At 36.3% G+C, this 25,489-nt stretch overlaps 1 protein-coding gene across 3 annotated transcripts in view; it reads left to right on the top strand.

Annotated features, from left to right (window-relative positions):
- CRIM1 (cysteine rich transmembrane BMP regulator 1) overlaps positions 1–25,489 on the top strand; it is a 173,729-nt gene that overhangs the window by 90,878 nt on the left and 57,362 nt on the right. For all 3 annotated transcript variants that reach the window (XM_048296630.1, XM_048296632.1, XM_048296631.1), the window contains exon 5: positions 16,022–16,143. In XM_048296630.1, coding sequence (XP_048152587.1) covers positions 16,022–16,143 — 122 coding nt within the window. The remainder of the gene's footprint in view (positions 1–16,021; positions 16,144–25,489) is intronic.

Raw genomic sequence — 25,489 nt, 5'->3', positions numbered from 1 at the left:
TCAGTTAATTCAAATGATTTTGCAAAAGTTAATTTTTGAAGGTGTTGGATGGGAAGGAGTTAAGTGATGGAGATTACAGAAGACATGCTAGAGAAAAATCTCATCTAGTTAAAGGAGAAAAAAATCTAATTTTTTGTTATGTGGAAGACCACTGTAAAAAGTTTAAAGGTGAAACTCTCTGGAACTGTAGGGGTACAGAAGTTTCAAGTACTTGCTTCCATTTTACTTCTGTTGTTGTTCAACTAGGTATAACTTACTGTGATTTTAAAAAATAAGACAGTTTCAGAGTTGGTTTTGTTCCACAATTATGCACTATTTTAGTTTGTGTTTTTACAACAAATTTCCCAAAACCTGGTTCATGAATATGCCAAATAAATACATAATCAAGCAAAAATGAACATAAATGAAAACATTTTACACCAAAAAGAAAATTTTTCTTGTAAATGTAACTAGTTGGCTTACTTAGTGGAAGGTCTTTGCACCCATAGAATATTGTCGTATTCTCAGCCCCTTGTGTAAAGTAGTAAAAAACTTGCAAAGAGTTCAGAAAGTAGAAGATGGCAAAGGTTGTATAATCAGGGTTGTTCTCTTTTGGGTACCCTTTGGGTGTGCATTTACTGTGGCATCTTTTTTAAAACCGTTGTTTCCATGACGTATGAAGGTCTCTTATTGCATGGAGAGTCAAAAATGTATTTATTTAATAAAACTAAGGCAGAAAAAGAGATATGGAAAATATCATTTAATGCACTAATCCTGACTCTTAAAATTTGAAAGTGTATTTCTAAACTTGACAGGTTTTATTTGTAATTGTAGAATTACAGACTACTGAGAGTAGTCTGATTCTTATTATCCTTTCTCAGTGAACGCTACAAATGTTACTTAGTTCAGAGTTGTTTTCTTTTATTTTCCTGTTTTCTGAATTTTATATACCAGAACATGGTATGGATTCTCAGTATCCTCCCTTTATTCTCAGACATATTTTCTGTAAAATCCCTAGGAATTGCAATGAGAGCTGACTTGGCTGGCTGGGACTGTGCAGGGGTTTGTAGATTTTATAGTCATCATACTGCCATTGGTGCAAATACAGCTCCACATGTTCAAGACAACTAGAATAAAATGCTGCTAAGGACTGTATTCAGAAAGATAGATGATAAAGTCAAAGAAGCAGTCTCAGATTCATATTTCACAAATTTAGAGTTCAGATTAACACTTAGTAATCTTGAAACGATAGAAAGATTAATGGTACATTTTTACTCTCAAATTTGTTCCTGCTTGTTGGATGAAGAAGTGATACATAAGCCAAATTATTTTTGTATCACAAAAGTAAAATTATGTTCTATTTTTATGCAGTCTAATATGTGGTTTGATTTTTCTAGTGCTTGGGTGAAGGGAATGAAAAATATCCATTTTATTCTTTGTCAGTGATAACTTCAGTGTTCCTTCTATCAGGAAATATAGAGTACCAAGAAAAGAAATCTTCATTTACTTCAGAAAAATTACCAGTTCAAAATATCTTCTATTTCTAGTACACATGTGGGAACTGACCTTAAATAAAACACCTAGAGCAGCAAACATGTTTTTGAAAGAATCTTTTTATTTTGTTGAGAATGTTTAAAAATAAAGTCAGTTGGTTTGCTGTGTGTTAACTGATGCCTGAAGCGTCCTTGTCCATGCGTGTGGGAAGTCAGTGATGAAACCAGTATTCTCCTGTGCACAAAGATCCCAATTGTACAAGCAGGCTTACAGCATGTGAATTACTAGATAATTGTGAATTCCTGAAACCTCTTTGAAATCAGTTGTTGTGCATTCCTGGGATCAGAGTTTAACAAGAGATCAGAGCTGGGATAGATGAGTACTTAGCCCCTGGAGTCTTAGGATCTGATCTTATGATTGGAGGAGGTGTTGTGTTAATAGCTCTGCCCTCCTTGATGTACAAAACTGCAAAATACCTCCACAATTAGCAGAACCTAATATGTCTTCAGGCAGGTAGAAACAATTGTAGGTGTCTTGTACTCCTCCATTATTTTTTAATTTCGTGGCTCAGTCTATGTTGCTGTATGTAGTTATTATGTGGGTTGCTATTTGGATTGCCTCAAATCAGCCAAAACAATAATACACTTTTTAATGGAGTAGGTGAGAAGGAAAGAAGAAAAGCTGAATCTGGCAGCAATATGTTCATATAGATGCTTTACATGTTGTGTGCTTGCTAGAAATATATTTAGTTATTTTGATTTTAATATACTACTGTGCTTCTTAAGGAAGACAGCTCCATAGTCATCATTCATGTGCTGTAAGTAAAGATTTTACTTGAAGGGGGGAATAAAGAAATATAGACATGGGGATAATAGAAAAGAAAGCTTTAAAAAAGGTTAGAGGGAAGAGAAGTGCATGTATGTAAAGAGAGCAGAAAGGGAAACAAAGTGCAGTTACTTGGAACATGAAAATCGAGCCATTTGGATTCAGGTTCAGTGTTTCATCAGATTTGAGGAGAAGTTGGAGCTTTATATTTGAAGGGTGTCTGTGAGACTTGCATGTCAAAATTATAGAAAAAAAGTGCATATTTATGGATAAATGGGTCTACACTAGGAAAATGGGATGGTTTTTCTTAATTTCAAAATTTCTTAATAAAATATTAAGAATGATGAAATATAAACATTGCCTTGTCTGAGGTTCAGTTTAGGATCACCTAATTGCATATCATATATCTTTTTAATTGTTAGAATTAATTCAAAAGAAGTGGCACTGTATTGTTTTAGTGTACATTTGAGAATAATTTATTAAAAGCAGAGACATTGTTCCATAAGGTCATGGACTTTAGACTTTAGACCGTCATTTCAACTTTATGAATTATGTTTTTAAGACTATTAACTCTTTGAAAAAATTATGATCATCTGTTTCATTTATTGCCACTAAAATAAAAGCCTAATACCAGCAGAATCAGAAAGCAATTAAAGGAGAGTACCATGGTTAAGGACAGATGATGTGTCACTGAGCTGGTTAACAAGTAGTTGATAATTTTACATACAGTAGGAGCAGATTGACTTCTGTCTCACATCTTGTTCTTGGCCTGTTTTTTGTATGTAATATACTAGGAAAATGAAGATACTTAAATCTGATGTTAAATTGGCATTTGTTTGTGAGCTTACTCTTGAATGCGTATTCGTAACAATGAAAACTCCTCCAGCAATGCCAGGGGAAAAGTGGGAATAGTAAACATCTGATACCATAAATTCTTGTTCTTGCACTCAGAGATTACATTTAGTGTCACACTGATTTCTAATGCAGTGGTTCAAACAAAACAGAACATACTGATTTGGCATCGACATCAAAATACCAGTTGCTTTAGCTTTCATCAGACTGTTATGAGATGATTACCTTAAATTTCCAGCTATTATGTTAGGAAAGCTAAATGTTTGGAAAACAGGAAAACAGCTATTATGTTAGCAAAGATTTAGAACAGTCTGTCTCTGGTCTTGGTAGAGATGCTTGCTTCTCCAAGGAGGTTGTTGAACAAAAAATGTATTAGAGCTCTTACAGAAAACTTAACCACAGGGGTTTTTTAATGTAAATTTGTTGTCTTCTATTACAAAGTTGAATGAAGAGATTATCAATATCAACGTTACAGAATCTGATATCTTCATATGTTTCCAGTTTTTCTGTTGTGAATGAAGTTCCTTCAAATTTTCAGATTCCTTTGGGAATTTATTTTTAAGTGTAAAAATCTTTATCAAAATCTGTTTAATTTTTTTATCTGTGAAAAATGGAACACGACAGGGATTATCAATGGCTTATATTTCTATTGCTCACATAGTTTTGTACATGTTTCATAAGATTTTTACAGCAAAGTAAATGACCTGTTTGGATAGCTTCGCACCATATATTTTTGGATTATCTTTTCCTCTTTGTGACTGTTGTCACAATAATTTGGAAGTTTAGTCTTTAATAGGTCTGTAGTTTTATACCCCTGCTTCTGTGCTGTTATCTGTTACAGATTAAGTAATTTCAAGATTCATTCAGTGCTCTGTTCTCAGGGATATTTCACACACACACTCCTCCCCCCACCCCAGCTATTCTTGGTCAGTCTTCCAATAAAATCAGATAACCAAGAAAATTCCATAGAGAACAACAAGATGTTAGTACCATGCCAATATTAAAAAGAACAAAAACTAAGTAATTAAATCTAGTTGTCTTGTTATCAGTTCTGAGAAGAATAGTAGGAAAACTGATAGGGGTTTGAATTAAGGATTAAAGGATGTAACTATAGCTAGAAGCAACCAATGTTGCTGAAATCTGATTTTGTCTTCTGAATATACTAAGCTTGCCTTAAAAACTGGGCCATTAGAGTGCTTTCCTTTTCAATTTCTGTCTTCCATTGTCACTAGTCCTTTTTTTGTATTGGATTCTAGCTTTAAACAAAACAAAAATAACTAGGACTTTTTAATTAATATTGTCTCACAGAGTTTACTTTATAAAACTGAAAGGTATCCTCTTCCCCAAACTACTTAACATTGAAGGACATTCCCCACACCTCCCTCAGATTTTGGGAGTGACAGTCTGAATGAGTCAGTATCGTTGTCCTTTAGCTCCTGAGAGGAACTCCAGCAGCATATGCATGCTGGCTCGACCATCTTGCTGATAATATAGGATATAGTCGTATTCTTCTGGGAGGAGAGAAGCATCCAGGAGTATGTTCACTAAATCCCAGTAATAAGTTTGCTTGGCATACTTTTTTAAAAAGCTCACACCATAATCCTGAATATATTCTAGATTTGAAAAAATTCAGAAATAATTGATATGTTTGTGTATCAAAATTTCCAGTACTTTATTTTCTACCTGAGTCCTAGCTTTAAAAAAAGCTGTTTCAAGAATGATGTGGTGTGATGAGGAGAAGAAAAAGCAGTTGTAAATTAAGTATAACAGGAGCAGATAAATTTCATATGCCAAAAAAGGGATTAAAAGCTTTTTACAGATGCAGTCTTGCAGGATTGGAGCCCAAAAGGGCTTGATGTTTGAGTGAATGAAGACGCTTTGAATTGGACTATTTCACTATCACTTAGTTACAGATAGCTGAATGGCATTACAAATGCAAACCTCTCAGTTGGTTCAAGTAGCATGAAGGAGTAGGATTATGGTTGTATTGTTTAGAAGAAAACTCCTGAAAAAATTTCGCAAAGGAATTAGTCATAGAATTCCTTTTTCCTTGTTTAATGGTCTTTTCCCTGTCATTTTTCTCTTGTGTGTGGCTGAAATGTCTCAATCTGGGGCTGCTGTGAATGGCAGTGCCACCATTTGGTCTGCAGTATGGTAAAGAAGTGAAATGTGCTTGGTCAGCAAATCCAAGTGTTAAGTCTCTGGATGATAAAATATTGTTTTACCTTTTAATCACCTACTCAGCCCCATTGGAGGGTCAGAGGGGCAATTAATATCTGCATTAAAGCTTTACTTAGAAAACAGCCCAGTTCTTTCCCCCCACCCCAAATTGTTAAATACTTTCACTTTTATACAGCTCATGAAAATGAGAAATACCTTGATGTAGTAGGAAATAGTTTTTTAGATAAGGCTTAATTTAAGCTATATCTGGATAGAAATTGAATATAACTTAGAACTAGACTAGGTTTTTCTATCATATTTAGTTACCTTTCAATGTGCAAAATAGTCGGAAGAAGAGTAAATCTACAAAAATGTACTTCACTTTAAGAATCTTCTTAGGAGAATGCTCTTTTTTATTCGTCCTGTATGTCCATATTTTTAACATGAGTGTGCTTTATTTAGCAGTTCTAAAGGCATTTAGGCTAAGTAGTGATCTAGATTAGTGATCTAGATCTAAAATTTGTATATACCATTGGTGGATTGGTTTTGATTCCAAAGGAAGACATTACCTATTTTGTTACTTTTAATCTTTTATTTCTAATAAAAACTTGTGTTGTCTTAGGCACAATATAGATGCCACTTGAGAAATTCACCCTTAGCTGTTCATTTGTATTTTTCAGAAAACCTGTAAATATGTTATGTAGATATGTCAACCATGCTGTCTTTTCACGTAAATGAATTGAAACAGAAGTCCTGTGGCAGACGATTATGCAAAAATCACACCTCTTTAGAGGTCATTTAAATTGTTGTAGGATTAGTGTAGTGGTAGGGCGAGGGATTTTAAATGGAAAGAGGGTAGATTTAGATTAGATATTAGGAAGACCTTTTTCACTATCAGAGTGGTGAAATACTGGAACAAGTTTCCCAGAGAACAAGTAGATGCTCCATCCCTGGAAGTGTTCAAGGCCAGTTTGGATGTGGCTTTGATCAGCCTGGTCTAGTGGAAGATGCCCGTACACATGGCACCTGTTCTATAATTCCATTATTTTTTATCCCCCTAGATGACTTTGTCCAGTAAGCAATTGCTTTTAATGTACTTTATCTGCTTTTATGGCACTTGGACATGTTGTTATTGTATCATGTATTGCATCCACAACCTGTCACAGCATTAGACCTACCAGCCAGTATTGTGTACTTCATCTTAACACCAGTGTCTAGGCAATCCAGTGCCAGCAACATGAAAATCAGCACAGTTCTTTTCCTCTCATTCTATGGCAGCCACCAGGATCATATCTGGGAAGTCTATTGTTGTAAGTTCCCTTTTAAGCTATTATCAAATATATTTGCGTTGTATTTGAGAGCGCCCTTACACAACTAGCTGGATGTTTTTATTCTGACAGCACCTGTAGAGGTGGCCTCTGAGTCCCTGATTAACTTTGCACCTATCCCATTTAATAGGAAGGGTATTGTGCACCTGCTCTGTTCATTCTTCTTTGCTTTTTGGCTGTTTCAGATCTTCTCTATGTCATTCCTTGTGTTTCTCACATTTGTCTAGATTTTCTTAGGTCTTCCTGTCTGTGGAAGACCTTAATTTTATGATAAATTGTTTTGGTGTTCCATACAGCATTCACCACTTTGATTTCTTCAACCTTCTTTAGAGCACAGTCGTGATTTTCCAGCAAGAGTAGCTTTTTCATTTTCCTCTGTACCAGTCACCTGTCTTAAGCAACTTTTGCTGATACAGAGGTCTCCCTTGTATTTGTTCTAGAATTTTAGATCCTTCTCCTCCACCCATCTCATCCTCAAGAATTGGTATCCAGGACAAAGTGGTTGTGAATCCCAATTTTTGTTAAAGGAAGGTTCAGCTGGAACTGGTAAGACCAATCATGGATCCAAGACCTGTATCTTCCTGAGACTTCTATTGAGGGATTGACTCCTGAGTAACCTGGGTAGCTGGATCAAAGGTCCAACAAAAGCATGTTAAGAACTCTGCAGAAGCTTTGTTATGCCTTCAGTTCTGTCATCAGCTTCTTAGAAACTCTGGTTTCTAACCATCCTGGCCAACTTGCTCAGGTTGTTCCTCATGCACTTCAACTCTAGCAGACCACTTTGCTTTCTCAAGTGCATCAGTACCATGGTGGTGTAACACTTGATGTTGAATTGGAGACTCTGTTCCTGATCGAAGAGGCAGGTTTATATTGAAGGAAAGCTCTACATTAATGACAGCTGAACCCATCCCATGTCTAGGTTTGTAGCAGGCTTTTGTTTAATGGTTGATGAATAGAACACTGCAATTTTTTGAAGTTTCATAGTATCTGGAAGTAGGTGTTTAGACATTTGCATTTTGGTCTCTAAAATTAAATCCTCGGAAGTTAGGAATTGGTGAATATTTTTCCCAGGAAAACTATTTTGCTTCATTCAGGTCTGCTGAGATATTCAATCCTTCTTACAGACTGCACTGTACTTAATATCCACAAAAAGCGAGGATAACAGGGCATGTGTGTAACCTTTATAAGGTGACCCATGTTTCATGTCTATCTTCTCCTGGTGTCTTCCAGGAAAGGTAGTGAATTGCTGAACTCAGAGTTCAAGCATTCTCCTTCTTCCCTACTACTGCTGCCTCGGGAATCCCTGTGTGTTCTCAACGTGATGGTAGTTATTGCTGCCTTGGCGTTCAGCCTCACCATGTGGGTTGTTTTGGCAAGCAACCATATTTTCCTGAAGTACACAAATGAGGAGAAGATGATATGTTGGTTGGTTGCTTGTTTCTTTAAAGCTGTCTCAATAAAACTTGAACAGAAGCTCTTGAAACATGAAACATTTCTGGAGCCTGATGGCTGACTTCTGAGTGTCAGAGACCTCAGAAAAGGAGAGGAAACATGAGAACATTTGCAGAAGAAATAGTACGTATATCTTTTGCAGAAGAAGTTGTAAGACAATACAGAGGTCCCTGCTTGCATCTTTTGTAAGATCAGCTTTTTGTGTCTGTATGATGGGTTAAAAACACATCTGTGGTCTTCCACCAACTTCTAGGAAATACTGAATTGGAAAACCTGAAAACAATGCCACCTTAAAGGAAGAAGCACATTTCCCAAGAGCAAAACAAAAAAAGCCATTTGCACTGGTGGTGGATGTATTGATGATAGCTATGCAAGCAGTTTCCTTTTGATGGAAAAGTATTTGTAGTACTTTAATCTGATCATGTGCTGAGTTAATGGTATATTTACTCCTCCACTGTGAAACTTTTAAAGAAATTTTAAGCCAGATAAATTGAAGTGACTCCTAATTGTATCTACTTTTAGGTGGTGTTTTATACTTGAAATTAGAATGAGGTTGTCGTGTCTGCAGAATTTGGGTTTGTTTCCATTCTTTATAAGCAAGCTGGTGTTTGAACTCTTTCAGCTTATAATAAGCTGGTAGATATGTCTTTCTGTTTCAGTTTTTGTTTTCACATGTTGGTCTAACAATTAGCGTGTACCTTGATCACACTGAGTATTGCTTTTCCTCTTTCTCCTGAGACTTTCCCACTGTGTTTTGTTTCATTTATTCTACTTAATCAGCTATTACCTTGTTTGGAAATTGAATAAGTGATTTAGTAGAGAATAATGTCTGACTGTTGTCTTGAGGCTTGCAAATGCACAGATGTCTAGTGAGACCCATATACATAATAAAGCAATAGAATTATAGTTTGGATGCTTGCATTTTAAGAGGGAAGTAGATACGAGAACTTCCCAGCAGCTTCCAATGGTACTTGGAGCAGATGATAATATCTACATTACTGAAGTCATATGAAGAGTGTGAAGTTATATTTCCTCTAGAAAATAGCAGGAAACATCATGTCAGAATTCAGCAGCCACAAATTCTGCTTCTTTCTTCCTTCTCAAAATATTGAATAATTAAAAAGTGGAACCGAAGGTTGTGGACCATTTTAATATAAAACGTAATTTCTCACTGCTGTTCTTTGAAATGTCATTGGTGAATTTCAGTCTGGTTTCTGCAAAAGCATTACAGTTCTTGCATGCATGGTTTCTACCACATGGAAAGGGTCTTATTAATTGAGTTAAGTTGTTTGGTCTCAAAAACACTTAGATTTTGCAGCAAACTTCGAGCCTCATTTTTATTCAAGGTCGGATTGAACGGGACTCTGAGCAACCTGATCTTATTGAAAATGTCCCTGATCATTGCCAGGGTGGGAGTGGACTAGACAACATTTAAGGGTTCCTTTCCAACCCAAACCATTCTATAAATATCTTTCCTAAACTTGTACAGAATTGCCTTCAGGGATTTGAGAACGGTGTTTAATAGCATGAATGGCATGGAAAAACTAAACATGAAATAATTATTAGGGTGGCTTTTTTTTTTCTTGCAAAGAGGAGAAAGTGGACATGAAATTAAACAGTCAACTAAATTAAACAATAAGGAATTTGTGGGGGGTTGTGAGGGTTTTCGCTTTTTCTTTGTTATTTAGGGGTTCTTTCCTTATGGCAAAGCCATCTCTGATGGCTTAGTTGTAGGGAGATGTCATTCAGGAGTAAGAAAGTTTGGAATTACAGGAATATGGAAGTTAATGAATTACTTATAAAGCTATTATCTCTGAGTGGTTTTTGACCTGAAGTCCTTAGGAATAGTGTTTTATTTGTAAGAGGATCAGATATTTATAGTTCCTCATTAAACAGTGGTGGAATAAGAAAATAAATAGCTTTTCGTAATATCAGAAAACTGACATTTGTATAACATCTTAACTAGTACCTTATTTTTGGTTTTGAAATGTTTGTTATATTATGAAGGGTGAAGCAGATAAACCTAAAAAAAGAGTAACTGAGGTACACAGTGGTAAAAACCACAGAGACCTTCAACAGAAAAAAAGCACTAGCTGGTATGGCAAAATATGAGAAAAATACAGGGTTGAACTAGTTTACACTGTATTTTGTTTCCTATACTGATGAATTCAAAAGGGTCTATACATGCATCTGTGTACTTGGAAAAAGCCAGTGCACTTGAAAAGTCAGTGCACTTGGCCACTGGTTGTATGCCTACTGCATCTAAGGCATCACTCTTTTGTGACTATCCTCTTCTTCTGTCTTGGCCCTCAGGCAAACAGACAAATTAATTTAATATTAGTCAAAGGATGAAATGAAGTTTTTTAGTCAGATGAATTCTTTAGATCCTAATCAGCCTTGGAAAGCTGGTAGTCTGCTTGGTGTGAATGCTGATTTTTATGACATCTTCCCTTGCTTAGCATCTGTTTGCTATTTCCTAATGCTAATAATATGCAAAAGATGCACAAAAAAAAGTTCCCTTTCACAGTATCTTTAATTAAAAGCTTGATAGTTGCCTTTTGTAGTATTTAAAAGTCCCACGTGTATGAGGAATAATGGAAAAGTTCCCTATTATGTTGTGTGTCTCTAACAATATCCAGATTTTAAAAAGGAATTCTTACTTGGGAGCACACTAGCTTTGATTTCTTGAGAAGTAAACCCCCCGGAAAATTAAAATAGAAAGAACTTCCATGTGAGTCAGTTTACATAGCAGTGATGTAAAACTTCTGAGCATTTGCAAACAGTCTCATAACAAGTGTTATATGCAGCTTCCACAATTTTTCTGTCATCTCTCTCTAGAGGTTTATTATTGATCTTTGAAATAAAATACTGAAAGATTTCCATGAAAAAAATAGTATTTTCATTACTGACGTTCTGAATATCTTTAAAACCAAAAATGCATGAAATAGTGATACTGAATTTCTAAACAAAAGCTCTCCAGTCTGTGTGGCTGAAGATTTAGGGAAATTCTGGTTGAAATTCCTGTATGGTGGTGTCCCAATGGCTTTGGCTTTGCCTGCAGTGTCACTTTCTGTGTAGGACTGGAGTTTGTTTTCCAAGACTAGCATTTGTTTGATTCCTTAAGCTATAGCTTGACCAGTTAAAGCTCATCATCCTGTTTGCTTAACTCACATTGTGGATTCAGGTGTGAATAACATGGAAATAATTCTTCAATAATTTCATGAGATTGCTATGTCAATATTTAATTTTGCTGTATGATCATCACTTATACCATGTGCTTTACGGTAGCTGGGGTCTTGCTGTTAAACTCTTTGCTACTGTCAAGCTTTGATAATGCTGGACATTCTGTTCTGGAAATTCATTATTTCACAGTATCCTTAAGTGCTTATATTATTAACACATCTGTGGAAGTTTTGTCTGCTACGTTTGAATAGTATAAGTGTTAATAATGTTAAAGCAAATTGTACTAGATTGCTGCAAGGGAAAAAAAAAAAAAGGACTGTGATAAAATCTCCACAGGAATGCAATGTATGTTTCAGGAATGCTTTTCTCTAGTCTCAATGCTTTAGACTTTAATTTTGTTTTGATCCTCAAAATAAATATCCTTCTCATCAATACACCCCTGCCTCAACCCTCCCATTCACTAGTACTAAATCTTTTTTTCCAAGGTGCCTGTTCTTATTTTCATTGCCATTATGCCTTGTGCCTGGAGAACTCTTTTGATCCTACCATCAAAACAGCTTTTCAGAGGCTAAGCAAGCCCTTCTCTCTTTAAATCTGTTTAATAACAGAAGTAAATGAACCAAGATAATTGGATTTGAAGTAAAAGTTGTCATTTACAAGTATTCCATTTGATTTTTTTTATCTTTTTCCTTTTTGCACTTTTGGAGACATAAAGGAGAAAGCGAAGTGATTATATTAAAAAAAACCCCAAACAACAAAAACCAGAACAAAACAACCCTACCAACAACACCCCTCAAACATAAACTAAACTGATAATGAACTTACTTATCTTCTGAAGACCTTAAAAACTGAATTTCAAAATCAGGCCATTTATATTACTGAAGGAGTTGCCTTCCTCAATTTATAAAGCATTGGTTAATGTACATCATCTCATTTCTGGTTCTTTGTATACTGACGTTTGCCTTGCTCAGTTGTTGAAATTTCTAGGATTACTGTTGTTGGGTGGGTTTTTCTTGGGGGTTGGTAGTGGTTGGGTTGGGGTTTTTTGTTTGTTTCATTTGGTTTTTTAGCCTGAAGAACTGGAAGCAATTCCTTCTATTAGTCAGGTTGATTCTGTATTTGCAAAATTTTAGTGCAGAGAACCTCTTCCTTGGGATTCCTGGTTCCTTCTAGGCCGTGCCACCACCTTTTCAGGTGCCGTAACGTCTCTCACATAACTGAGTCTTCTTTTTTTTCTTTCTGGCCCCTCTTGTAAGGTAACATTGTACTCTCCTACACGACTGTTCTTCCTTGTTAAAAGGACGTGTTCTTGGCTTGACTTGAGTGCTGTTATGGTAATAACATGCCAAGAGGCTTGTTTCCTTACAGCCTTTGCTAATAAGGTGTGTCAGGGGCAGATACTGAGTGCCAGCTTCCCGGTACCTCAAGTACTGCCGTCCCTTTAATGCTAGAACTGGTGGATGCCACAGTGCTATTTGGTGTTGCAGTGGTGCCACTGCAGGTTGTGTGAAGGGAGAAGGTCCCCTATGGCGCAGTCTTCTCTCTGGGAAGGTTTCCTTGTAGCAACTTCTGCTGTGACTGTTTTCCTTAGGCAAGCTACAGTTACAGGGGGAGCAGCTCAGAACCAGCGTGGGGCCTTAGTGAACAGCAGTCTGAGCAGCTGAATTTTATACAAATTAGTCCGAGAGGGACTGTGGCCACTGTCAGCAGGCTTAACTCAAACTGTCCTGCTAAACTTCTTCAAACCTAATGTTCCATTAGCAAGGGTAAGATATACACAGGTGGATAGATGCCTGTGGCAGAGCACAGACCTGGGCTGCAACTTCACTTCTGTCTGTCCCTCTGCTCCAAGAAGCACTTCAGAAAAATCTAGTTCTATAAGGCTCATCTTGCTCTCTTGCTGAGAATGGGTTCACTTATTCCAAATTTCTAGATGTTGTTTTGGCAGCGTGACAGCCATGCTCAGCTACCAGAATTCCTCGGGTTTCTTTCTGACAGACTTCTGTCTCCAAAACAATGTTTTCCATGCTAATAACCTGGACAATGGTCAAAGGTTTTCCTAGCAGAACTGGCTGAAAAGAATGCAGACTATTTAAAAGTCCATCTGAGATCATTTGCTACTTTGACATTCTCCTATGCATGGATTATTTTTTAACCAAATGGGAAGTCAATTTATAAAATTTTGGAGTGTCGAGGTTTTGTTTGCTTACTCTGTGATTATGTGAAACTTTCATTACTCTGAATAGGAGGGAGTCTTTTCTGCAGAAAAGAACGTTGGCTCCCACCAATCTTTTAAATATCTCTTTCATCCCTATTTATGGGAGATTGTCCTATCTTAAGCTATTTGAAGTGGTGGTTCATAGTTTCTTGTTGTTCAGTCTTGTGTTTTGGGTTTGGTTTTTTTTTTTTTTTTAAGCTGTTGACTGGGAAAAAAATGTGAGAGGAAAAGTACAAGTTATTAATCTAAGCATTTAATACTGCAATTCTTATCAGTTACAAGGAATGTGAGACAGAAAGAAGGTACTTCTGAGAAAGCTTGTTGTGAAGGCAGTAGAACTAAGAGTGGTAATTTCAGCTCATGAGACTTGGAAAATCAAGGTCCACAACTATTTTCATATTGTGTGACATTTTCTCTGAATTTTCAGGAAGTTTGATCTACCTATTTTCCCACAGGTCATCTGGATGTTGAATGTAGGCTTATTGAAGTGAAACTTCAACTTTTATTTAGGCTTTTAATACCACTTTGAGATTGTGTCTGTACTTTTGTTATAAATGTTTTAAAAGATTTTTTTTTCCTTTTTCATTAGTAATATGTAGGTACTTATTTCTGGGTTTCATTCTTTTCAGAAAGGAAAAGCATCTTTCAAAGCAGTCTGCTACATGGGTTAAGGTACAAATTCCATGAACCTGACAGTGCTAATTTTTCATTGATTACTAGAGGTCATCTTTTTTCTTCCCTCCCACCATCTTCCTGCACTATTGGGTCAGCAAAAGTGAGAGATATTAGTAATTCTGTAAAATTATTTACAGAGTCATCTTAAACGGAAACAGCTGTCACAAATCCTTTAGATTTTTTGATCACACGTAGTAGAAGCCAGGATGCCTTTTCTTCCTTCTACATCTCTGAAGGCAAACAGCATACAGTAAAGAAAATAATTGGATTCCCTCTTTGTATTTACAAATAAGTTGAGAAGAAAATGTCACAAGCAAATGTGTGATAATTAAAACTTTGTTTTCTATACTCTTACTTTTGTGTTTAGTCCATTATCCTTTACTGTTATGGGAAGCATAGTATTATTAAAAAACAAACAAACAAAAAAACCCAAACCCTGAAATGCCTGCTTTAAAGCTGTTACTGTAGCATACATCTCTACATGAAGTTAAATTGCTTCGCTTTATCTTAATGTATTTAACATTGTTCATGAAATGGACTTCTTTATCTCTTTACAGTAACATGCTTCTGTAATGCAGTATTTTAAAAATTCTTTTCAAGTAGTTTAATAGAGGTTCTTTGAGATTCCTTGACTTGTATTTCTTGCAAACTTCCTTTTGAGTGATACCTTACACTGGAGAATACAACAATTTTATCTAAAACTGATGAGGTTAAAGGGAGGGATATTAAAAACCTGTCTGTTGAGAGGTGGTTCTTCCTCATTCATTGGATGCTGATCTGAGATGAAATGGCTGTTGGGCAATTAAGGAGACATGCATGGTAGAGGAGAACCAAACTTCCTGGGTTTTGAGCATAAAGAATAAGCAAATGCATTAAGGGCTGATGCTGCTTCTTACTAACGGGTGGTTTGATGTGGGGGTTTTCTTGGGATACTTAAAATATTTGAAATAGTTATTAACAAGTAGAGTTCTTATTTCTTTAACTCATAATTACAGGAACTTCTATTATAGAATCATTGCTGCTTATCCCTATGATGTGCCCATTGTTCAGGGCTAGAACTCTGTTAAATGGAAACTTACCGAAAGTAGTAAGTGTTTTGACTTTTAAACTGTTAGTTAATCATGAAGCAAAGAATCTGGAAGCAAACATGACTATTGTTTATCCACATTTTATATCTCCCAGTTTGTTAGGCTGTTTTCTCAAATAAGCAAATAAAAACTACTTACATGGAGAAAGTAGTCCTTTTAGAATGATCCTAAGCTAACCACAGTATGTACTATACCTAGCCTCCCATATTATTTGGCGTCACATGTAATTGGTTTCTCCTTCTGCAAACTGCAGCACCATCAACACCAGAAGAGAACTTGGAATTATTTTCATTTGCCTTAGATTTAATGAATCTGGTCTTCCTTTCCCTTTAATTTTTCCCAACATTACACTGGATATAATGTGGTTGCCTAATGAGAGAACACCCTTCTGATGAATGGATGCAATTTCTGCTATTAGCGTTTCACCAATTTTCATTATTCAAGACAAAATTGGAGAAGAAGCCTTACTCTGCAAGTCTGGAGAACACAGTTATTGCAGTTTTCAAATTTTTATGCAGAGCAGAAGAGCACCATTGGTGTTGCACACTAACACCTTTTTGTTTCCTTGACAGCCAGCAGCGTTTGGATGGTTAAAAAGAACCCTTCAGGTTGATAAACCATCTTGGTTGTTAATAAAAGATGATTCTAAGACATGAATACGCCAAAGCTGTAACTTGTGCTCTTTCTGTTTTTCTTTTGCTTATTCTTTCACCTTGTATGTAGCTTCATTTATTTATGGGGTTTTCCTTGCTCTTCTTTGGTTTCAGATGCGAGTGTCTCACTGGTTTATGTGGTTTCCCCATGTGCGAGGCAGGCTCCGTTCCCCAGATAGTCTCACGTGGAGATGGAACACCTGGCAAGTGCTGTGATGTCTTTGAATGTGTCAATGGTATGTGAAACTTTCTCTTACACCTGAAGAAGAGGGTTTTATGTGTCTCTGGGAGATGCTGGGCATTTGGTTATTTTTATTATGTTGTCAAGATCTAAGAGAATTCATTTTCTTGAAGTTCACTCAGGAAGAAGGAACTGGAAGTTTAGGTGAAGATACTGACATGGGAAACTGTCAGTTTGAAGTTGTCAGCTGCTTTAGTTTCTGAAGCACTTTTCTCTGTGACAGGCAATCACAGGTTTAGCAAGACTCCCTCACTGTATGTTTTTCAGGTAGTCTTTTGCCATTAGCAAACACTAGAGGCCTTCTAGAAGTGAAATTTTGTTAATCATCGCAACTGCTTGTGGCAGCACTAAGTGCGTTTAGATGATGGGGTTTGCTTTAAGAATCAATTGCGGAGTAATTTTTAACACGAGTGTACAACCTTTAGAAATTAGAAGACACTGTAGGAATGTATTTATTCTCATTCTTTGCTTCCCAGTCTAAAAATTCAGAAAATACTTTAAAACCTTGAATTTGTCATGCAAGTGACTCTATCTCAGGACTGTTCTATGTATAGAACTGTTTATAGGTGCTGTATGTGGTGAGTTGTGAAGAAACAATATTTGGTTGTTGGTAAGGAGAAAAATGCTCTTGAAGCATTGCGTAATAATTTCTGAGCATAAAAAATTACAAACTGTTGCAGTATTTATTAATTATTCAGCAATATTTGATCTTGTTTAGTGTTACAACTGTCATTGCAAATGGAGAGAGGGAGAGATTTCCCCAGGAGAAGGTTTGTGTTATTTACACATAGCAATATTTTAAAAACACAAATGCTGATTGAAAAATAATAGTATGTATAATGGGATATTATATATAAAAATTAAGTTTTCCCATGCAAATAAAGGAATTTGTATCAGGAAGAGTCACAGATTCTTTACTCTCAGAGTAATTCTTTCACTATCTGGGTAAGATTGTATAAATGCAACTTATCTACTTTTTGTTTATGTACACTAAAGTAATACTCATCTTTGTTTCATATTTGTTTCATTCTGTTAAAGTATCATTTCTGAATCTGATTTAACTGTGTGAGACACCTCAATGCAATATTTAATTCAGGATTTACTTTAGTAGTTTGAGCAAGAAATGCAAAGCCAATTTCCAACATGATGTCTCAAAGGTACAATGCACTGTGCTAATTGCTTCTCTTCAGTCTGCATGTTATTTGTGGATACTGCTGACAAAACTGTTGCAGTACATATATTGCAGCAGGTGTGAGATGGAGCTGCTTTCAATGGCCCACTTTTTTTTGTGGCTTCTTCATGTCCTATTTCCAAGTAGAAGTTAGATTCATTTTTCATTGGCAACTGAATTTAGACTGTCTTTAGCACTGTTGCCCTGGGCATCACTGCCTTATTGTGCACTGTAGCTCGCTCCAAAGATCCAAGCTGCTTTTGGATCAAGATTCCTTTTTGCCTCTCAGGCTTTCCATACTTTAGTAGCCTAGACTACAGAGTAAATTGGAAGAAAAAATAGGAGTCTTTGAAGGGAAGATGATGCCACAGAGGGAAGCAGAAAGGCCAGATTGGAGAAAAATGAAGGGTTTTAGGTCTGTCTTGTATATGTCCTTAAAAATCAGTTTTAATATATTCCAGGCCAGTGTCAGAATTATCTTTAATAAGCTCCTCTTTAAAAAAAAGAAAATATTTCTGACAAAACTGGTCAGAAAAGTTAAATACTTCTTTTAGAAAAACACATTTGTCATTATGTTTCTTAATGCTACAATCAAATTGTAAAAAATAATGCTGTATGACGTGACTTTAAAGTGCTTCAAGCAAACTTCCAGGTGCAGTTGTTAATGATGCTTCATTTGGGAAGTAGGAAATAGTTATAAACCTGAAGATGATAAATATTTTTAATAACAATCTGTGAGCAATTGTGAAACTACTCATGAGTGTGTGACATCTGGATTGTGTGGCATATCATTGGTATAGAAGACAGAATTGTCATAGAACATGATCTGCATTGCTTTATAATTTGGGGTTTTTCAAATACATTTTAGCATGTTTAGGTGGTTTTTATTTCAGGGACAACTACTACGAACAAAAACTCTAAAACCTCTAAATTTATTCTGAAAAGAACTTCTAGATAAATGTTTAATGCAATGACAAACTGACGTGTGTGTGTGTGTGTGTGTGTGTGTGTGTGTGTGTAGTAAATCCCTACCATTACTTTTGTCAGTTTAAAAGGAAGAGGAGGGGGGAATGTTCTTAGTGAAACTGATAATTGAATTTAATATCCAGTTCTGGTTTTTTAATGTATTTTGAAATACCTACAAGTGCAGAGGAGATACAATTGATATCAGTAACAGATGGAGAAAATATCATACAGTGATAGGCTTAGATCAATTTCTTTGCTTCATTAAAAAAATTGCCTTCAAAGTAAGAAGAGTCAAATCTGTAAGATCTAGGACAAGCTGTTCTCAGCAGTGAGGGTGGCTAGCTGTTGGCACAAACTGCGGGGAGGATGCTGAATTCCTTATCTTCATCCTTTCCAATTAGGATTAGATGCCTTTTTAAAGCATGTGTTTTTATCAAATGTAATTTAGTGAGTTTATAGATGGTAAGTGGGGAAGTTGTATAATCAGCATTACCAACAAGTTTCATTAGTTACTTTTGTGTTTGAAAACCTCTGAAAACAAGCAAGAGGATGGAATAAAAAAGAAATGTACATACTCACATTAGTATCATTTTCCTGCTATTATAACAACTATTGAATGAAATAATTAAAGAATTAAATAATTCCTTTGGCAGTGGGGGGAGCAGTCAGGAAGAATACTGATCATCATTACCTTAAAAGAAGGGTATCATTACAAATTAGCGTATGTAAACTGCAAAAAATCTAATTTATATATTTAGGTAACCCTAATTATGGTCAGAGTGTTAAAGCAGGCCAGACTTCTGCAATACTTATTGCAATTTTGTGCTAATGTCATAGATACAGAATTATATGTTCAGAGTATGGGTGGGTTGGCTTTACTGTGTAGGAAAGAGCTCTGCTGTAGTTGTAGAATAACAGTGGCCAATGTTGTGGGGATAGTAATAATGGCAGCAAAATGATGTCATGGAGAGACTCTGCAGTATTTTCTCTTTGTTGTTTCTCAACAGTTTTGGGACAGATCAGGTATCCTTTTGCACATGTTTTTCCTGGATTTAATATAGAATTGATTTAGAAGCTCTGCGCTATATATGTATATTTTGTGTGGTTATCTTTGTTACTGATACACACTGTCTCAAACTAGCTTTTGGTTAGTCTGTCTAAGAAAAGCATATTAATTTGTGGCAAAAGAAACTTCTGCAGTAGTTACTTCTTTTGCAGACTGTGATGTTTGATGTTGTTGCTGTTTGATTATAAATACAGCATTTAGTCAATACACTCACCTTTATTTTCCTGCTTCATATTTATATTAGGTGTGTCCTTATGCTTCACATCGTGTGCAATCTGCTGTTTCTCATAGTTTATTCTGTATTTATATAGACATCATAAATCACCAAAATAACACTTATTCCTGCTTGGAAAATGGTCCTGGTATTTTCATTTAATTGGAGCTTGTTGTTAAGTACCTAGTGTCTGTAACTGTCCAATCTTTCCATACATCAAACTTCTTTTTGGATTTTTTTTTATACAAAAAAATAATTTAAAAAGTACTGAGAACAATTTTCTTATTGGTGAGAAGAAAAAAACCTACATTGCAGATAGATTAAAATAGTTCTGTGTGATATTTTAAACATCATGAATGTATGCAGATATCAGAGTATTTTACCTAAAACTGTTACACTAAATAGAGATATAAAGTTGTGCTTTTTAAAGCACTACTGTATTTAAAAGAGTTCACTATTACAATTAATGCTTACTGTCATTAGAATGTGATTCTTGTTCCAAAGGTGAGTCAATTAAAAAGGTCATTTTTACAGCATGAATTGATTTCTTCATTTTGAAGGGAAGCGTCTTCTTAAGTAAAATCATTCTATGTTGTTAAATGGTGGTAGGAATCAATCCAAAGTTCCCTTTTGACATGATCAAGTTCCTTGTCGTGATTTATCTAGGGTGAGTATTTGAGCCATCCCTGAGCATACCCTGCCTGGTCTTTGGATGTCACAATGAGAGCTCAGACAACAATGATGGCTACAACAATGTTATTTATTTCTGCTCCTTTTTCTTTGTCAGGAGAAAGGTCTTTACTGTTTAATTTGTAACCTAGACCTTGCAACTCTATGGAGCTGTTTGCAAACAGTGATTTAAAATGCAGTAGTGGTATGATTTTGTCAGTCATCTCTGCTTAGATGACTGGCTGGCTGTTTCTTCTTATCTTACATTCTTGATGACCATCAGAGCAAGCCCTAGTTCGTGCATGTAACACAATTTTAGCCTGAAGGAGACAGAAGTGTGAATTGCTAAATTGAAATCTCTGGCTGGCATAAAATAGTATCACTAGAGGTATAACTGATGCAACTAAATACATCACTGCTTTTTGCATGTGGGAATCAGAGATTTGCACAGTGATGTTCAGTAGTGAAGTTTTCGGGGAAGAGCTACATCCATAGTCAAATGTACTCATTTCTGAGAAGTGTGAAGTTCATATAAAGGAAATAAGGCAACATGGGAAATCTGTAGCAAATAATTTCATCTTACTGTATGAAACTGAACAAAGATTTTTGTCTGTTGCATGGTTCCGCTGCCCTGTTTCAGGGAAAGTGAGAGTCAGTATTGCTTTGTTTAAAGGGAAGTTATGCCAACTGGCGCGAAGATTCCCCACTTCACTTACCTGAGAACTGCTTTTCATCTAGAGACTACTAGATACTATGTGATACATACTAGAGGAAAATTGAGTGAGAGATTCCCAAGATAGGCACTGTTCCACAAAGTCCTGCATTTTACAGAAGCTAGTTTCTTCTGATCCGTACAAAATATATTACTCGCCAGGACTTTTGTCTGCTAATCCTGGTGTGCTGCTTTTACTCATGGGGGAGCTTGTTAGGAAAGAAAATTGATTCGACATTAAATTACAAGCATCAACAAGTGAATCTAAAGAGATTAAAAGCTGCATGTGCAGCAAGAGTGCCAGTGCTTGGAAACAAGAGAGAGTCTCCAAACTTGCGTGTTCTCTAATTAGGTATTGATGCATGGATCTCTTGAATGTAAGTTGCACTTAAAGCACGTACTGACTGTGAGCTGTGCCATAGAAATTTGAGAGAGCAATTACCAAGAATCCTGCAGCTGCTGCCTTCTGTCAGTCAGGGCTTTCACTTCTCAGTAAGTTTCCTTGAAAACAACTCCTACTTCAAAAATGTTGTTGATTGGTTTATGAAATATGATACATTACATGTGTGAGTGGTCCTGATCGATGTGTCAGCATGATTCAAGGTCAAGGGGACTAGGCTGCTTTCTGCCATGGCCATGTGTGAGCTGTGATTTTAGAGTCCAGATCTACCAAGGGTGGCTGTGGAGTCCCAATCTATTTTCCCCAGGGATTGAGGTATGGACTTTCCTTGTCCTATCCACTGAAAATGGGACTACCTGATGGATGCATGACAATAACTGGCATTGATCCTGGGAAGATCGAATCCCACCTTCCTCAGGACCTAAGACTTTGATCCTTTCTGTACTGCTGGTTTAGGCTATACTGATAATTGCATGGTAGTACAGAAGTGATTTCCTGCATCAGTAGGACCACTTGCTGTGACTCACAGTCTGCATTTTATAGCTGCTTCTGTGAATTTTTTTTTCGTCATTTGAGAAGATAAAGGAGGCATTTCCTGACATAAAGGAATTCCTCCTGACATAAAGGAGGCATTTCTTTTTTCTCTGTGCCTTCTGGCTATTTTCACACTTGCATCTCTATACAGTGGTACTGCATTGGAAGAGAGATTAAAAACCCTCTTTAATCACACTTCTTGTCACCTGTTGGTGCACTTGCTCCTCACAGCAATTGCAGATCCATTATTAATCTCATGGTGCAGAAGAGGATAAAGGTCATTCCACCGTTTCTAAAAGGAAATAAGAATGGCCTATTTCTAAAGGGAGCATCAATGAGTATGGAAGGGATTTGATGAGGAATAGACGGTCAGCAAGGAAAATATTCACCTTAGAAGGAGGAAATGAAGTCCAAGTGAAGCATCTCACAGACACCATCTACCATGGAGTTCTCATTATTTATTGCATTAATCTTGGCTGTCCTTATTGTACTTTCATTAAACTTACTTTATGTGAGTTCTAAAGAAATAAGGATTTGACCAAGGTAACAGTCTGTATCAGAACAGAGAACTAAATAATCCTAATACTGATTAAACAGTACTGCATATTTCTCTTTGGCCATCCAAAACCACAGATTTTTGTGGTGGACTTCAAATAGGCAGCTGCTTAAAAAAATAAGATGTAAAAGGCAGGTTGTGAGATGCAAAAGATAACAGATTGTTTGGTACATAATAAGATTAACATTAAAGGAAGATAATCTGATACCAAAAAGGTAGAGGGATTTAGTTGTTGTGGGTTGAGGTTTGGTTTTGGGGTTTATTGTTTTTCATTCAGTCAGAACATCTGAAAGGTATTTGAAAATCATGGCTAAATCATCACCAGTCACAACTGTATGAGAATTTGGTCTAGTATAGTGAAAAAGCTGGTCAGACTGCCAAACCAAGTAAAATGTTTTAGATCCTCCGAACCTGTGTTATACTTGCCCTATAGTCAAATTGGAGAAAGTGTGTGAAACAGTGCAAGTAATTAGGAGTTACATTTAAAACAGGAGGGAAAAGGAAAACACAGAAAACTGAAGGCCAGTCAACCCAAAATTCCTGGTAAAAAATATTCAGTCTGTAGCTAAATAGATAAAAAAGATGGGGTAGGTGTTGTCAGGACCACAGTGAGATGTGAAACCAGACTCAAAACTCTACAGTGGTTCACTAGGAGTAGGAGGGTTGTTCAGTGGGAAGTAGAGATTGAGTTTTAAATAAAAAAGTTAATTTTTAAATAAAAAAGGACAAAATCTAATTCACTTATTTCATGTTGGTTAATGAAAAACAAGATGCTAGATAGATTCCATGAAATGATACGTCATATACAAAGAATATTAGTTGTCAAATGGTGCAGTTCTGCCCAGGTTTAAAAGTTAAAAAAAAAAAAAAAAAAGAGTAAATACTTTTAGTATTTACTTTGGTGAAATAGTAATGATTTTTGCCAAAGTGAATTGTCTTGGTAAACTAATATCTCCAGTAATGTTCTGACTCAGATATTGCTAGATTTTTAAACTTGGACAAAGTTCGGAGGACAAGGTTAGAATTCAGTTTTTCTTCTCAAAGCGTGGAGGAAATGGTTAGACCTGTTATAATGCCAAACCACAGCCTTGTGTTGCAGGTTTGGAGATTTTTTTTTTTCCCTGCAATTTTTAACTTCTCTCATGCACGAGAGGCTTCTCGCAGATGTACTGGTAATGCATGGTGGACTATGCTAGTACCTATTAGTGGTACTGTTTCAGATGTCTGTGCCCTGTTAACATGCCTATGGCTAAACTGATCACAACATGTGTTTTCTCCTGTGATGGACTGACAAAGACCACTGGGATTTAAACACATTCTTCTGTTATGAAGAACATGTCTTGCTTCCAAGAATTGTTTGGCAATTTCATCAAGAAAATCTGTCACTGTTTGGGGGTTTTAGAGCATAGCCACCACCCTCTGTGACCCCAGCTCCTCCTTTGTTGTCCTGGTATTTTCCTGTAGTAGGCCTTCAGGATGTTAAAAAGTAGCATTGCTTAATTTCTAGAAGAACTTAGGAGACAGAAGGGAGGTAGCCTTGTGGAAAGCCACAGAAACAATTAAACACTAAAAAAACATGACCTGGTGGAGAAAAACAAATTGAAAGAAAGGTGTAAATTTTATTTGTAAGAGGATGTAGGCAGGGACACCCTGAGGTGTCCTGAGGATGAGTCCTCTTGGCAAGAAATTCGCACACTGGAGGATAGAAAAAGCAGTAGAACATGAGACTTCGAAGATGGGAAATGTAATGAAGCTTAGGGGAAGCTTCCTTTCTATTTGTTTGCTGTTTCTGTCTAACCTTAATTGCCCCTTTCATGATTTTTGCTCAGTTACAGTAAATAAAACTGTGGAATTGCTTAATAGGTAGGTTGCGTTTTCTCCGTTACTGGCGGCTTTAAAAAAAAGATTAAGACAGGAGTGTATCAGATAGAGCCGAATTTGGGTTTTCTCAGCATCCCAAGTATCTTTTAATATCTTTTACAGAATGCAGCTGCCACAAAATAGTATTTCATTCCTTTAAGCTGTGAAAGTATTTTTAAATAATTGTATAAATAAATGCATTGATTTACAAATAATAGTTACAGTTTTGCTTTAATTCTGATTTCTCTGTTTCTGGATGACCCTTTTAGAATATGCAGGACCAAAGGACTTTCAGAACCATCCTGTAATGGTGTTAATAGGGAATATGCTGCAATATAATATGCTGCAATAATAGGGAATATGCTGCTTAGGGAAACTAAGCAGTGCAGCCTGAAGAGTAAGAATCCAAATAGTTTTTTCTATCTAGCTTGTTTTTATATGCTTGCAAGGAAGCAAGACCATGCAGTTGTCCTATAACATTGTTATGGGCCAATTCCAATGGCACATAACCTTCTCTTTTTTAAACTCTACCAGCTCAGCTTTTGAAAAATGGAAAGCTATTCTGTATTTTGTTTATAGGCACACAGGATTCAAATTTATCGGTTTCCTTCCTTTTCATTTAATCGAAGGTTCACAGCACTTACCCTAGTTCTTTCCAAGGCTCTGGTACAAGTACTTCTTTATGCTGAAGGAACATGTGAAGTGCTGGAATCATGAACCTTTTAATCATTTCAACAACAGAAAATTGTTTTGAGTCTTTCTTCCACTTTGGGAGAGCTGCAACTTCTGATACTACGAAAGAAGATGCCCAAACTTGCCTACAGACAGCTGATGCCAGAAGCATCTCATGTGCTTGGGGTAACTGTGCGCAGACTGGCTGCCTTGCAAGGGATGGCTTGCCAAACTTGCATGTGTTTCTGAGCTGTTCCATGACTCTAATCAAAGAAAACCATACCTATTAGGAAATTAGAGAAATCTCAATAACAGAAGTTTTACTTTGGGCTAGTTCAGCCCGTGGAACTAATATGCATTTCATTAGATGTACATGTAGAAGGTAAAATTCCTTTGAAAACTAATTTGGTAAAACAGATTGTATCCTTTTGCAGTTCAGATTGGTGATAAAGGTTTTGAGAAATGATCATTGTTTGTGTAGTGTGAAGCTGTGGGGTTTAGTGCAACCTTACTTTTTGGGC

Source organism: Corvus hawaiiensis, chromosome 3, assembly GCF_020740725.1.
Source record: "Corvus hawaiiensis isolate bCorHaw1 chromosome 3, bCorHaw1.pri.cur, whole genome shotgun sequence".
NCBI classification, from domain to species: Eukaryota; Metazoa; Chordata; class Aves; order Passeriformes; family Corvidae; genus Corvus; species Corvus hawaiiensis.
Note: the sequence above shows the minus strand (reverse complement) of the source record. Positions and strands in the feature narration are given on the sequence as shown.